This window comes from Nyctereutes procyonoides, unplaced genomic scaffold (assembly GCF_905146905.1).
Source record: "Nyctereutes procyonoides isolate TBG_1078 unplaced genomic scaffold, NYPRO_anot_genome, whole genome shotgun sequence".
Classification (NCBI taxonomy): domain Eukaryota; kingdom Metazoa; phylum Chordata; class Mammalia; order Carnivora; family Canidae; genus Nyctereutes; species Nyctereutes procyonoides.
The window spans coordinates 23,401,930-23,415,394 of record NW_026575135.1 but is presented as its reverse complement, the minus strand read 5'-3'; the positions used below and the strand labels follow the sequence as shown (position 1 = coordinate 23,415,394).

Sequence of the window (13,465 nt, the reverse complement as noted above, 5' to 3'; positions counted from 1 at the left end):
CCAATGCGGGACTCAATCACAAAATTATAGGGATTACAAGATTACTGCTGGGATCATGAACCAAGCTGAAAGCAGATGCTGAACCACCCAGATGCCCTCAAAGATGTGCAATTTAAATAGCAAAAAGAATAATGATTATAATGAGTTTATAATAATACAAAAACAAAACAATAAAAAAATTCATTGGCCATGTTTAAGTTACTAGAACACCAAATCATTCTGAAAACTGGTGAGCAAAGACAAAGAATCAAACAAGCATTATCTTGTTTCTACTGTATGAATTATATTTTAGGATAATCAGATAGTTGAGGAAAAGTTCTTTCCAGCTAATAAAGAAGGAATATTAGAATGAAAATAATCACCATTTGGAATCCTTATTGAAACAATAGATCCAGGTGATGCTCATCAATGGCTGGTAAACCCATTTAATGTTAAAGTCTGATAGGAAACTATAATGGAGGAATTACACTGACAACTTTCAAATCTTTAATTCTTAAAAATCACAAAAAGAGACAACCAGACATTCTGCACCTCCTGACGTGTTCCTATAGAAAGTCTAAAAACTAACCATGAATTCTTGCCAAAAGAACAGAACCTCAATCTGATCAAGCTTCTAGAACAGTGCTTTCCCAATATGAATATGTCAGCCAAGTGCAAACTATAATGTGTAATAATAAATTTCTAGTAGCCACATTAAAAAAAATGAAATTAATCTTTTTAAAAAAGATTTTATTTGAGAGAGAGGGAGTGCATGAGTGAGGGGAGAGGCAGAGGTAGAAGCAGACTCCCTGCTGAGCAGGAAGCCCAATGTGGTCAAGACTTGAGCCCAGCACCCTGAGATCATGATCTGAGCTGAAGGTAGATGCTTAACTGACTGAGCCAGCCAGGCGCCCCAAAATTAATCTTATTTAAATATTATATAATCTAAAACATCCAAAAATATTGTTTAAAAACCTAGCAAAAAAATTATTTCAGCATGTATTCAGTATGAAATATTAATAAGAAACCTACTTCAAGATCCAGGGTATATCTTACACTTAAGCATCTCTCATTTCAGACGAGCCACATTTAAAGGGTTCCTTAGTGGCTACCTACTGTATAGCACAAGTACAGATCTTAACCACTTTACAGAAAACACAGAGGATAGAGTATGATGTTAAAAATCAATGTGGGCATGCAGTCAACCTAACCCGGAATGTGGGAAATCTTATAGGACAAGTGACCTAATTTTCTTCAACAAATACATTGATATTAAAAGAGAGAGAGTACAGAAGAACTGATACAGAATAAAAAAGACTATCAAAAGCAATCCAAGGGTCCTGTTTACAACTTGACTTGAACAAACCAATGGTGAAAAGACATTTATGGGACAACTGGAGAAATGATAAATCTTACTGGATAATAGATAACATTACATAATTATTTCTTCTGGTATGATAATGGCATTACAGTTATGTTAAAAAATAAGAGTCCTAATCTCTGAGATAATGAAATATTTGTGGAAGAAATGACAGGCTGACAGGAGATGCTTTACAATAATTCAGCCAGGGGAAGGAAGGGTTGGTTAGATTTTTTACATGTTGAAGCTGGGTGCAACAGCTTCAATATTTGGGAGATCACTATACGATTTATTCTGTGTTTTTATGTTTGAAAAATTAATACAATTTAAAAACTTGATGAGAGAGAGAAAGCTTACCTAAGTTAACTATTCAGCATCTGCAGAAACATTTTTCTGTTCCTAAGGGACTGACCAAAAGAAGAGAAGGCAGGGACAGAAGAGAAGAGTTGCCTAGAACTGCTGAGAATCTGACTGGGCAGCCTCCATCTCCAACTCTGGAATTCCATTGTCAGATAAGACCATGCCCTTGCTCTGCTGATTCTACCCCACCCCACCTTCACCCACTCTAGCTGCATGAGAAGAGGGGCAAAATCTCTCAGGAAGGATTTTATTATTTTTAAAAATTTTATTTATTTATTCTACAGAGAGAGAGAGAGAGTGTGTGTGCACAAGCAGGGGGAAGGGCAGAGGAAGAGGGAGAAACAGGCTCTCTGCTTAGCACAGATGTGGAGCTTGATGCAGGGCTCGATCCCAGGACTGGATCATGACCTGAGCTGAAGGCAGAGGCTTAGCCAACTGAGCCACTCAGGCACCCCCAAGAGAATTATAGTTGAAAGTTTTCAAACAACTTACAGCCAGAAGACTCTGGTTTATTTCTGCACCTTCCATCTTTGTCTGTCTATCTGAGTCTCTGGCATCTGCTGCTCTTTCACTGCCAGCCAAGTCAATAAAAGAGATCCTAGAGAAAAGACACAGCAGTGATAACTTCTTGGGGGCTTTGGTTTATTTTTACACCAGTCAGCATTTTGGGGCAGCAGGAAGAAATGAACACTGGACCATCCTCTGGAAAGTAAAGACATACTGTCAGCTTTCCAAAAGTATTCTAAGATTTTAATCTGTCAGCTGTTGCTGGTAGACACTTCTGTTGGTGTTAATCATTTGTGAGAAATTCATAAAATTAATAAAGCATTCTTCCCATAAAGCTAAATGACTACAATGCAAATTACTTAGGTGACCACTTAGACAATTAAAGAGAAACTTTTGTGGGCTGCTTTCCAGCCAAAAAAAAGAAAAGAAAAGAAAACTAAAAAAAAAAAAAAAAAGACTCATTACTCAGAGGTGAGATAGGCTCATCCATCAGTGTGGCAGAGTTTGCTAAGATAGCACCAGAGAAGCAATGAATGTACTCAATTGTCTTATGGCTTCTTTCAAGAAGGATAGATTAATTTTCTCTCTTTTTTTTTTTTTTTGGCCTATAAGCTGAGATGCATTTCCTACTATTTCTTTGCTGATACTGTGTTTCACATTAGAAGCAATCAATGTCCCTTTTAATAACTTAGGCTTGACCAACAATAGGTCATTACTTCATGGTTAATCAACTGATGGCACTTTAATACAATGATTTATTTCAGAGCTAACAACTCTACTCTGTATCTCTGATATTTATTAAAAACTCCATGGTGGCAGAGTGTCCTGTTGTTGATAACACATATTTCAAAGTCACATTAGAGAAAGGCAGACAATGCAAGCCCTTGCATATTTCCAGCTTACCTGCCAAATGTCCTCTTGGCTGAATCTTTGATCTGAATTTGAATGATAGCATGGGAGCGGGAGGAGTCTGCATTAACTCCAGTGGCCCCGGTGCTGCGCTCTTTGCTGCCCTTCAGAATCACCTGAAAATAAAATCCATAGGGTGATTTCCCCAAGAAGTAAAGCCCTTCCTTCCCCCCGAGTTGGTTGAGAGCAACAGAGACCAGGCATATGACTTTGTCAGTACCCTGTAGTATTTTCCTTCTATGTAGAAAGCTGCCTAAACATTAAATCATACAGAATAAATATCCAACAGCAATACAAACAATGTAGAATACTAACCTTGGGGGAGCACATTCAATAGCTCAAGAGCTAATTTACTTCTTGATCTTATATATTCTTTTTAATATCTTTGATAGATTTAGCCTGACTACAATCTCTAGGGCATGACTTGTCTCCAAGGCAAGGTCCCATAGTACCCATCTATCTTATTAACTAAAGCAAAGGACAGAATCCATGTGCATCATGGAATGATTGATTATAACCACCTGTTCCACCAGGATGCACTCATAAAGAAGGCCAGGCTGAAGAGTGTGAAAATGAAGTCATGAGCTATCACAATTGACATAAGCCCGTGATTTCCCTTGAGATCAAGTGCCCCTCCAAATAGGAGAAAAGATTAACTTAGGTCCCTCTGGCCCACAGGGAAAGGAGTAGAGGTGAAGCCTCAGGATAGGCCTCTTGTCACTGAAAGTACAGGAAAGTCATATAGGAACATGCTGTCCTGATTTTTTAAAATTATTTTTTATTTTTTTAAAGATCTTATTTATTTATTCATGAAAGAGAGAGAGAGAGGCACAGACATAGGCAGAGGGAGAAGCAGGTTCCCTGCGGGGAATCTAATGTGGGACTTGATCCCAGGACCCCGGGATCACAACCTGAGCCAAAGGCAGATGCTCAACCACTGAGCCACCCAGGCACCCACTGCTGCCCTGATTTTAGATGGAGGAATGTTGATTACTGAGAATCAAAAAAGTGAAGAAATATTTGATAGAGGTGTGCCTGGCTGGCTCAGTCAATGGAATGTGTGACTCTTGATCTTGGGGTTGTGAGTTTGTGCTCCACGCTGGGTATAGAGATTACTTAAAAATAAAAAAATCTTTATTAGTATATGTTGAATAAACTCAAAAGGCTGATTAGCGGGGCACCTGGGTGGCTCAGTCGGTTGAGCATCTAACTCCTGGTTTCAGCTCAGGTCATGATCTCAAGGTGGTGGGACTGAGCCCTGGGTGGGGCTCTGCACAGTCGGCTTGAGATTCTCTGTCCCTCCCTCTTTCTCTGCCTCTCTCTGTTTATACTGTCTCTCTGTATATAAATGAATAAAATCTTAAAAAAAAAAAGGGGGTTGATTTGCTCACAGCTATTGTGGGCAGAACCAAATTCCATATCCAGTATGCCTGACTCCAAAGCTCCTGTGGTTTCCACACTGTCAGGGACTTATGATAAACCTATTTGTTTTCCAGTGAATTAAGGGTAAGGAAGTCCTCAAATCAAAATTTTAATTTATATTATACTGAACATAGCCACAGTTCCCAAATTAAAAGTCTAAAAGCTTCCAGAATCAAACTTCAACAACAGGTCATAAAAACATGCAGGTACTTTTTAAAAGTTTAACTAATAATAAGTTCTTGCATGGTTTAAGCAGTTGTGTTTCTAAAGATTATCTGTGCATGAGATTTAGTATATGTGCTGCCGAAGCAAGCACTATCTGTGTATGCGATTTAGAATTGTATTTTAGAATCAAATTTAGAATCATATTTTAGATACACTTATTTTGTACATAATCTGCTAAGAGTATCACAAGTATCTGATAACTTTTTTTTATAAAGAGAAGAACCTGTTAATTTTTAACACTGGATTTTCAACTGCATGGCTAGAATGTTATGCTACTTGGAAATCAGAAGAGTAAGAGCAGTAGTCCCTTAAACCTGCACCGCTAACTAAGCTCAGATGCTGGCTAGGCCATGTAAGGTGTATCTGTAACTGAACCATCTAGTTCAACTGTGCTTCTTCATCGTGGCCTCTCTCCTGTCACTCTGACTTCATGCTTACTTAGACTGTAATGTCATGATTATGTGATGTTCTTTTTATCAAACTTGTATTTCCTTTTTCTCTATTAGAAAAGGAAGATGTGCTTACTGTGGAAAACTTGGAAAATACAGGAAAAGTATCAAGAAGAAAATACATACTTCCCATAGTCCCAGAGTTAACAAGATTCTGGTGTAATTCCTTCTAGTTTTAGGGTTCTCACACCTCTTTTGCTTTGTTTGTTTGTTTGTTTTTGGTCTCTTACAAGCTCCGTGAAGAGACAGGGGAGATCTTTTAAATTTCTACATTTGTGTAAACAATATGCTTGATAAGGGAAGGAACCCAGAGAAATTAGAGACTTATCCAAGTCACATAGGTCAAATATGGTCAGGCTAGGGATATAAGCCAGGTGCCCTCTGCCACATGTGAGAGTAATGATGCTACTTCTGCTGGGACATAGTGAGAGCTCAGAGGCCTTAAGGCTCTACCTAGCAAAAGGAACTGTGGATACTGAGAAACTCACAGGATGGTTTGTGGCTCACCCCTAGGGGAGTCAAGAAAGGTTGTCTTCTGGGATTCTATTACAGAGTTTTACACTTTGTTTTTCATGCACCTTGTCTACCTTGTCCATCATGATGCACTGGTCACCTATGAGTATGTCGCAGAAAACCTAACGTGTTGAGGAGTCCTTTCCTGTGTAAATGCCTTTTAGGGAAGGCATGAAAGAATTTCTGTTCTGATCATTTCCTCAGCTTCAGAAACAGCCTGAAATCACCATTCCTTTCAGAAACTATGAAATAAAGCAGCTGAACTCTAAGTAAAAATGACTCAGTTTGTGAAGATCATCAAACTTCTAAGTGACATACAGACTCAAGTGTAGTGGTTAAGGTAGTGAAGTCTGAAGTTAGAATGTCTAGGTTTACGTGACAGCTCTGGCATAGGTTGTGTGAACTTTTGCAATGAGCAAAATTTTACAAGCCACTCAACTTTTCAGAGCCCCAGTTTCTTATCTATAAAGTGATAATCTCATAGGTTACTTATGAGAACTAAAAAAGATTATACAAGATGATACATGTAAAACATTTAGAATCATGACTGGGACATGGTAAATTCTCAATAAATACTCTTTTAAAAAAAAAAAAAAAAGAGGGGAGGGGCAGAAAGAAACTCAAGCAGACTTCCTGCTGAGCCCCAAGCAGGACTCAATCTCAAGACCCTGAGATCATGACCTGAGCCAAAATCAAGAGCCCAATGTTTAACCAACTGAGCCCACTCAAGCCCCCTCCTCTCACCCAGTAAATACTCATTTAAATAAAAAAAATATATTTTTAAGATTTTAAAATTTTTAAAAGTAATCTCTACACTCAGTGTGGGGCTCAAACTCACAATCCTGAGATCAAGAGTCACAGGCTGAAAAAAAAAAAAAAAAAGAGTCACAGGCTGGACTGACTGAGCCAGTCAGGTACCTCAAGAACTTACATCTTGGGGCACCTGGGTGGCTCAGTGGTTGAGCATCTGCCTTTGGCTCAGGTCGTGATCCCGGGGTCCTAGGATCGAGTCCCACATCAGGCTCCCCATGGGGAGCCTGCTTTCCTTCTGCCTATGTCTCTGTCTCTGTCTCTCTCATGAATAAATAAAATCTTAAAAAAAGAAAAAAGAACATCTTTGTGTAAACTTCCAAAACCTTCTTTTCACAAATATAAAACAACCAGAGTTTCATGCAAGAAATAGAGCTTTATAGATCAACATGAGATTCCATGGGATCTCCAGTGCAAGTGAACCAAAAAAAAAAAAAAAAAAAAAAAAGGAAGGAAGGGAGGAAAAAATAGGGAATGTATTTGGGGGGAAATGCAAGTCTGGGAGCTGAGCAAAATTAGTGCAATCAACTTAAAAATCACTAGGCTCCCTTTTCTTCTCATTACCTCCTTCTCCTCCTCCTCCTCCTCCTCCTCCTCCAATTCCTCCTTCCATAACTAAAGTCTATTAGGCAAGTTTCTAAATCTAGGTCCTTTAGACAAAACGAGTTATGTGAGTAGTGAAATGGGGACCTGCCACCAAGATAGTAGAGACAACTGCTGAATTCTGTTGCCTGGGAAACATTCAGGGACATTATTAATAGGAATAGATGTGGCAAACTGAGCTAGTGTCTCACCAAGCTTTTTATGTATGTTATTTCCTTCCCTATCACCCAACCCAATCATCTATCATCCACATGTTTCAGGCTCAGAAAGGTAAAGGACATACTGAAGGATATATGGCACTGGGACTCAGGTCTGTCTGGTTATAAGGCTTTACTAAGCTTTCTTCACATATACCAAAGAAGGGCTATGAGCACTTCAGTAGTATAGGCATTGTATACACATTTAGTTTCTATCACTGGCATAGAACTGAGGCTCATCTAGGGGAAGCTTTCACCATGTGGCCTCTGCTACCAATTATAGCTGGGGCAATGATAAAACATGAACAGATTTATTAGAAGTTAGAGAATGGATACTCATAAAAATGTAAAATGGCTATAAAAAGGACTTAAAAATCTATAAATCTCTGCTACTAAAAAAATACTCATCAGTTCCCCAACAGAAGAAATCTTGATTCCAAATCTGAGAAATGTGATGAGTCAGTGTGTTCTCTGTAAAAGCAGGGAAGACCTGGTGCCTGCATTAAGACCAGGTAATAAAATACACCTGAAGGAGAAGGTCCTGGAGGAAGGACAATCTCGTGTGAAAAATGAGGCTACTAGTTAGTTGTGCAGGTAGGCAACAAGTGGCCATGCCTGAGTGAACCTGAGGGTGACACTCAAAGATGACACCAGACAGTGACATTTGAGTAAACACATGGGTGATACCTGAGTGAGCATGAACAGCAACACCTGAGAAAGTGTGACATCTGAGTTGGCAAGTGCTGTTGTTTCGAGTCAGTAAATATTTATGAGGGCATCCATAATTCATATCAACTTTCCACCTTGATCTCAGCTGGCTTCCTTGTACATCATATATATTACAGACTGAGAGTATTGATGACGATAATGAGATAACACACTAACAAAAAACTTCTTTCTGTTTTTCTTAGGAGATATATCTTAGGAAAGAGCAGTACACAAAACTCTTCAAGGGTAGAGGAGATGATTTGACACAGATTGTCTGTTAACACAATGATGGCCCATAGCTAAGGAAAAGGGACTTCCTCCTAAAGTTTGCTCCTTTCTCATTCAGTTGGTTTAATCTTCAAGGATAAAGGTATTAGGGGAACGAACTCTCCTGCCACTCCCTGCCAAATGAAGGAATGGCTGGGGGAGGAAGATGAAAGAGGACCACAGCGAATAGGAGTATGAGAGACAATTTCCTTAGGACACCACAGTGGAGGGAGCACTGGACAGGTTAAGAATGGTCAGTTTCAGGGAAGCCCCTTCAATACATCCCACAAACTTTTGTTCTGCACCTGCCTTTACAATTCCTAGAAAGGGGCTCTTGGCTCTTAGGTAACTCTAAAATAGCCCACTTATGTGCTACCCTCAAATTTTAGATCCCAGGAATCAGGAATATGATAATTACACAAATATGAAGTCCCAGCCCTTAAGCAAAATTTACCTATTTGTCCTAGGAAAAGGAAACTGTTACAAAAACACATCAATAGTGGGTCATCTTGCCATTTCATACACCTAAGTCTCTGGAAGGGTATATTGTGAAGCTGTTTTAAAGGCAGGTTTTATCAAGTACCCAGCCTGCCCTTCTAGCCTTCTCTCTTTGACTCTAGACAGGGTTGGTGGATATACTAAAAGAATGACTATAATGGCTGCAGGCTGCATGTTAGAATCACCTGGTGAGATTTTTTTTAGATTTTTAAAATTTATTTATTCATGACAGACACAGAGAAAGAGAGAGAGGCAGAGACACAGGCAGAGGGAAAAGCAGGCTCCATGCAGGGAGCCCGATGTGAGACTCGATCCTGGGTCTCCAGGATCACACCCAGGGCTGAAGGCGGCACTAAACTGCTGAACCACCAGGGCTACCCAACCTGGTGAGATTTTAAAATAACATGTACTTCATACATTGTTGGTGGGAATATAAAATAATGCAGCCACTTTGGAAAACAGTTTGGCAATTCCTCAAAAAGTATGACCCAGTAATTCTACTCCTAGGCATAGACTCAAGAAAACTGAAGACCTGTGTCTACAACAAAAGCTTGTACGTGAATGTTCATAGCAGCATTCATTATTCATAATCATGGTTTTTATAAAAGTGCAAAGAACCTATCAACTGATGAATGGATGAATAAAATATGAATAATATATCCATAATAGAATATTATTCAGCCATAAAAATGAAGTACACATATATGCTACAACATGGATGAACTTTGAAAATATGCTAAATGAAAAAAGCCAGAGACAAAAGGTGGCATGTTGTATGGTTCCATTTATATGATATGGCCAAAATAGGCAAATTCATCAAGATGGAAATTAGTGCTTGCCAGGCTTAGAGGCAGACGAAATAGGGAGTAACTGCTAATGGTACAGGGTTTCATTTTGAGGTGATGAAAATGTTCTGGAATTCAATAGTGGTAATAGCTGCACAACATTTTGAATATTCTTTAAAAATCACTAAATTCTATATTTTAAAAGGGTGATTATTATGATATGTGGATTATAACTTAATAAGAAAATTATACTGGGGTGCCTGAATGGTTCAGTTGGTTAAGCATCCAACTCTTGATTTTGCCCTACACCCATCCCCATGTATGTGCTCTCTCTCTCAAAAAAAAAAGATTTTTAATATATATTAAAATATATATATTTTAATATTTTTTTATATTTTTAATATTTTAAAAAATATATTTTTAAATATATTTTTATATTTTTAATATATATTAAAATTTTTTTTGATATATATTAAAAAAATAGGCACTTGGGTTGCTGAGTTGGTTAAGTGGCTGCCCCTTGGCTCAGGTCATGATCCCAGGGTCCTGTGATCAAGTCCTGCATCGGACTCCCCACTCAGTGGGGAGTCCGCTTCTCCCTCTGCCCCTCCCCTGACTTGTTCTCTCTCTCTCTCTCTCTCTCCCCCCGCCCCCGTTCTCTCTCAAATAAATCAATAAATAACTTAAAAAAAAAAAACTGTTGCATATACTTTTTTTTCTTTTTTTAATTTTTATTTATTTATGATAGTCACACACACAGAGAGAGAGAGGCAAAGACACAGGCAGAGGGAGAAGCAGGCTCCATGCACCGGGATCCCGACGTGGGATTCGATCCTGGGTCTCCAGGATCGCGCCCTGGGCCAAAGGCAGGCGCCAAATCGCTGCGCCACCCAGGGATCCCTGCATATACTTTAAAAAGGTGAATTTTAATGTATGTAACCTATATTTCAGATTAAAATAATAATATCTACATTTGGGCCTCATCCCAAGAGATTCTGATTTAATTGGCTTCAGGGAGACTCAAGCAAACATTAAAAAGACTAATGAAACTAAAAAGACAGACAAATCACAGAATGAGACAACATGCTTAAGACACAAATATCTGACAAATGACTCACATCCAGAATACACAAATCAGTAACAGAAAGATGGACAACCCAAAAATGAGGGAAAATGGAACACCTGGGTGGCTCAGCAGTTGAGTGGCTGTCTTTGGCTCAGGGCGTGATCTTGGAGTCCCAGGATCAAGTCCCACATCGGGCTCCTTGCATGGAGCTTGCTTCTCCCTCTGCCTATGTCTCTGCCTCTCTCTGTGTGTCTCCCATGAATAAATAAATAAAATCTTAAAAAAAAATGAGGAAAAGACCTTAACTGGCATTCTCAAAAGAGGAAACCTATAAGATAAATAAAAATATGAAAAGTGGGGCATCTGACTCAGTTGGTAGAGCAAGTGACTCCTGATCTTAGGGTCATGAGTTCAAGTCCCACATTGGGTATAGTGATTACTTAAAAACAAAATCTTAAAAAAAATATATGAAAAGCTATTCATTTAATTCTCAATCATCGAATGCAAAATAAAACCACAATGGGATATAATTAAACAATTCCAGATTGGTAAAAATTTAAAAATCAACAGAGAGTGCTGGCAAGAATGAAGAACAATCAGATTGCTCGTATGCTGCTTATAGTAATGTACATAGCTTTGGAAAGCAGGTACATCATCTAGTGAAATGAAGATATGCATGTCCTCTGAACCAATAATTTCACAACTAGATAATATCCTAGAGAACTCATATGCTGTGTACTGGAATATATGGGTAAGGATATTCAGTTACAACGTTCAGAATAGTGACCAAAAAGAAACAACCCCAACTATCCATTAACAGAATCCTTTAACAGAATGGTTAAATAAACTATGGTATATTCACATGATTGAATACTATACAGTAAATAAAAACAAAACCACAGCCATTTGCAAAAACATAGATGGAACTCAAAAGCATAATGTTGAGCAAAAGGGGACACTAAAAAACACAGTGGAATTCTATTCACACAAAGTTTAAATACAGACAAAAATGAAGGTATATAGCTAATGGATGAATAATACATGTGGCAAAACTATAACAAAGAACAAGAAAGTGATTAGCGTAGAGGCGCCTGGGTAGGTCAGTTGGTTAAGTAGTCAACTCTTGATTTCAGCTCAGGTCAAGATCTCAGGGTTCTGGGATTGAGCTGAGTCAGGCCCCACCCTCAGTGGGGAGTATGCTTGGGATTCTCTCTCCCTCTGGCCCTCCCCGCAAGGCACTAGTGAAAATAAAAATAAATGAATAAATCTTGAAAGAAAGAAAAGAAAAGGAAAGGAAAGGGAAGGGAAGGGAAGGGAAGGGAAGGGAAGGGAAGGGAAGGGAAGGGAAGGGAAGGGAAGGGAAAGAAAGGGAAAGAAAGGGAAAGAAAGGAAGAAAGAAAAAGAAAAAGCATAATGTCAGGATCATAGGGGACTGTGAGTAGGAAGTTGTTTAGGGGTTTGTGGGGTGCTGAAATGTTGTATTTCTTTTTCTTTTTTTTGAAATGTATTTCTTAATCTGAGTAACTGATTACAAAGGTGCTGGTTTCTTTATACTAAACACATTTAGGCTTTAGGCATTTTTTCTGTAGAGTACTATTTTTCACAATAAAAATGGTTAAACCATTTTTTTTTTTTTTTTACTTAAGGGAAAAATGCTCCCTAATAATGATCTAATGTAAAGCCAGGGTTGAGGACCACTGAATTAAAGGAAGAGTCACCAAAATCTATTTGTACATAAATTAATAAATTCCCAGAATAGGAAAAAAAAATTAAATATTTTAAACAATTTTTAAAAAATATTTTAAATTGTTAACAGTGGATATCTCAATGGGGGTAGGGAGTTAAATACAGTTAGTTGGAGGTGGCCTTTATTTTTCTGTCTTCTTATATATTTTTGTAAGGTTTATATATAATAATGAGTGTTAAAAGATAAATTTTTTAAAAAAAGATTTTATCCATTTATTTGAGAGAATAAGAGAGAGAGAGGGGGGGGGAGAGAACACAGCAGGGAGGAGGGGGAGAGGGAGAAGGAGAAGCAAACCCCCACTGAACAGGTCGCCCAATGTGGGGCTCCATCCCAGGACCCTGAGATCATGATCTGAGCTGAAGGCAGATCCCAACCGACTGAGCCATCCAGTGCCCCAAAAGATAACTTTTAATAGAAGAAGATTTAAAAATACTTTTGGAAGGATATAAAAAAAAACTATTAAAATTAGTTGCCTCAGTTTGAAAAGGGAATGTAAGGGACATTTTCATTGTACCTCTTGAATTTATTTTTAAAGGTTTTATTTATTTCTTTGAGAGAGAGAACCAGCAGAGGCAGGAACAGAAGCACAGTGACAGAGACAGGCGGATTCTATGTTCAGCACAGAGCCTGACGCAGGGCTTGATCTCACAACCCTGATCATGACCTGAGCTGAAATCAAGAGTCAGATGCTCAACTGACTGAGCCAGCCAGGCACTCCTGTACCTCTTGAATTTTGAAACCATGTGAAAGTATTACCCATTTTTTTTTAAAGTATTACCCATTTAAAAAAATTTTTTTTTAAGTAATCTCTACACCAAACTCACACCCTGAGATCAAGAGTCACATGCTCCACTGACTGAGCCAGCCAGGCACCTCTTACCTATTAAAATTTTTACTTAAAGTAAGAATAGTTCTCTCTAGCAGCTTTTCCTACTACCTTAGAAATATACATTAGCAGCCTGTGAAACTAGCACAAGAGTATCCCTCTCATGCATGAGGTTCTCCCATATGCTCTGTGGCAATGAAACAACAATCCTGTAGGGAAAGGAGCTGTCTTCTT

General features: G+C 38.5%; 1 protein-coding gene across 2 annotated transcripts in view; it reads right to left on the bottom strand.

Moving 5' to 3' along the window:
* KIF24 (kinesin family member 24) overlaps positions 1-13,465 on the bottom strand; it is a 78,732-nt gene that overhangs the window by 16,407 nt on the left and 48,860 nt on the right. For both annotated transcript variants that reach the window (XR_008661416.1, XM_055301991.1), the window contains exons 7-8: positions 3,110-3,231; positions 2,192-2,297 (exon numbers count right to left, since the gene is read on the bottom strand). Coding sequence is in view for 1 of the 2 variants with exons in the window: in XM_055301991.1 (XP_055157966.1) it covers positions 2,192-2,297; positions 3,110-3,231 (228 nt within the window). In the remaining variant the exon portion in view is untranslated. The remainder of the gene's footprint in view (positions 1-2,191; positions 2,298-3,109; positions 3,232-13,465) is intronic.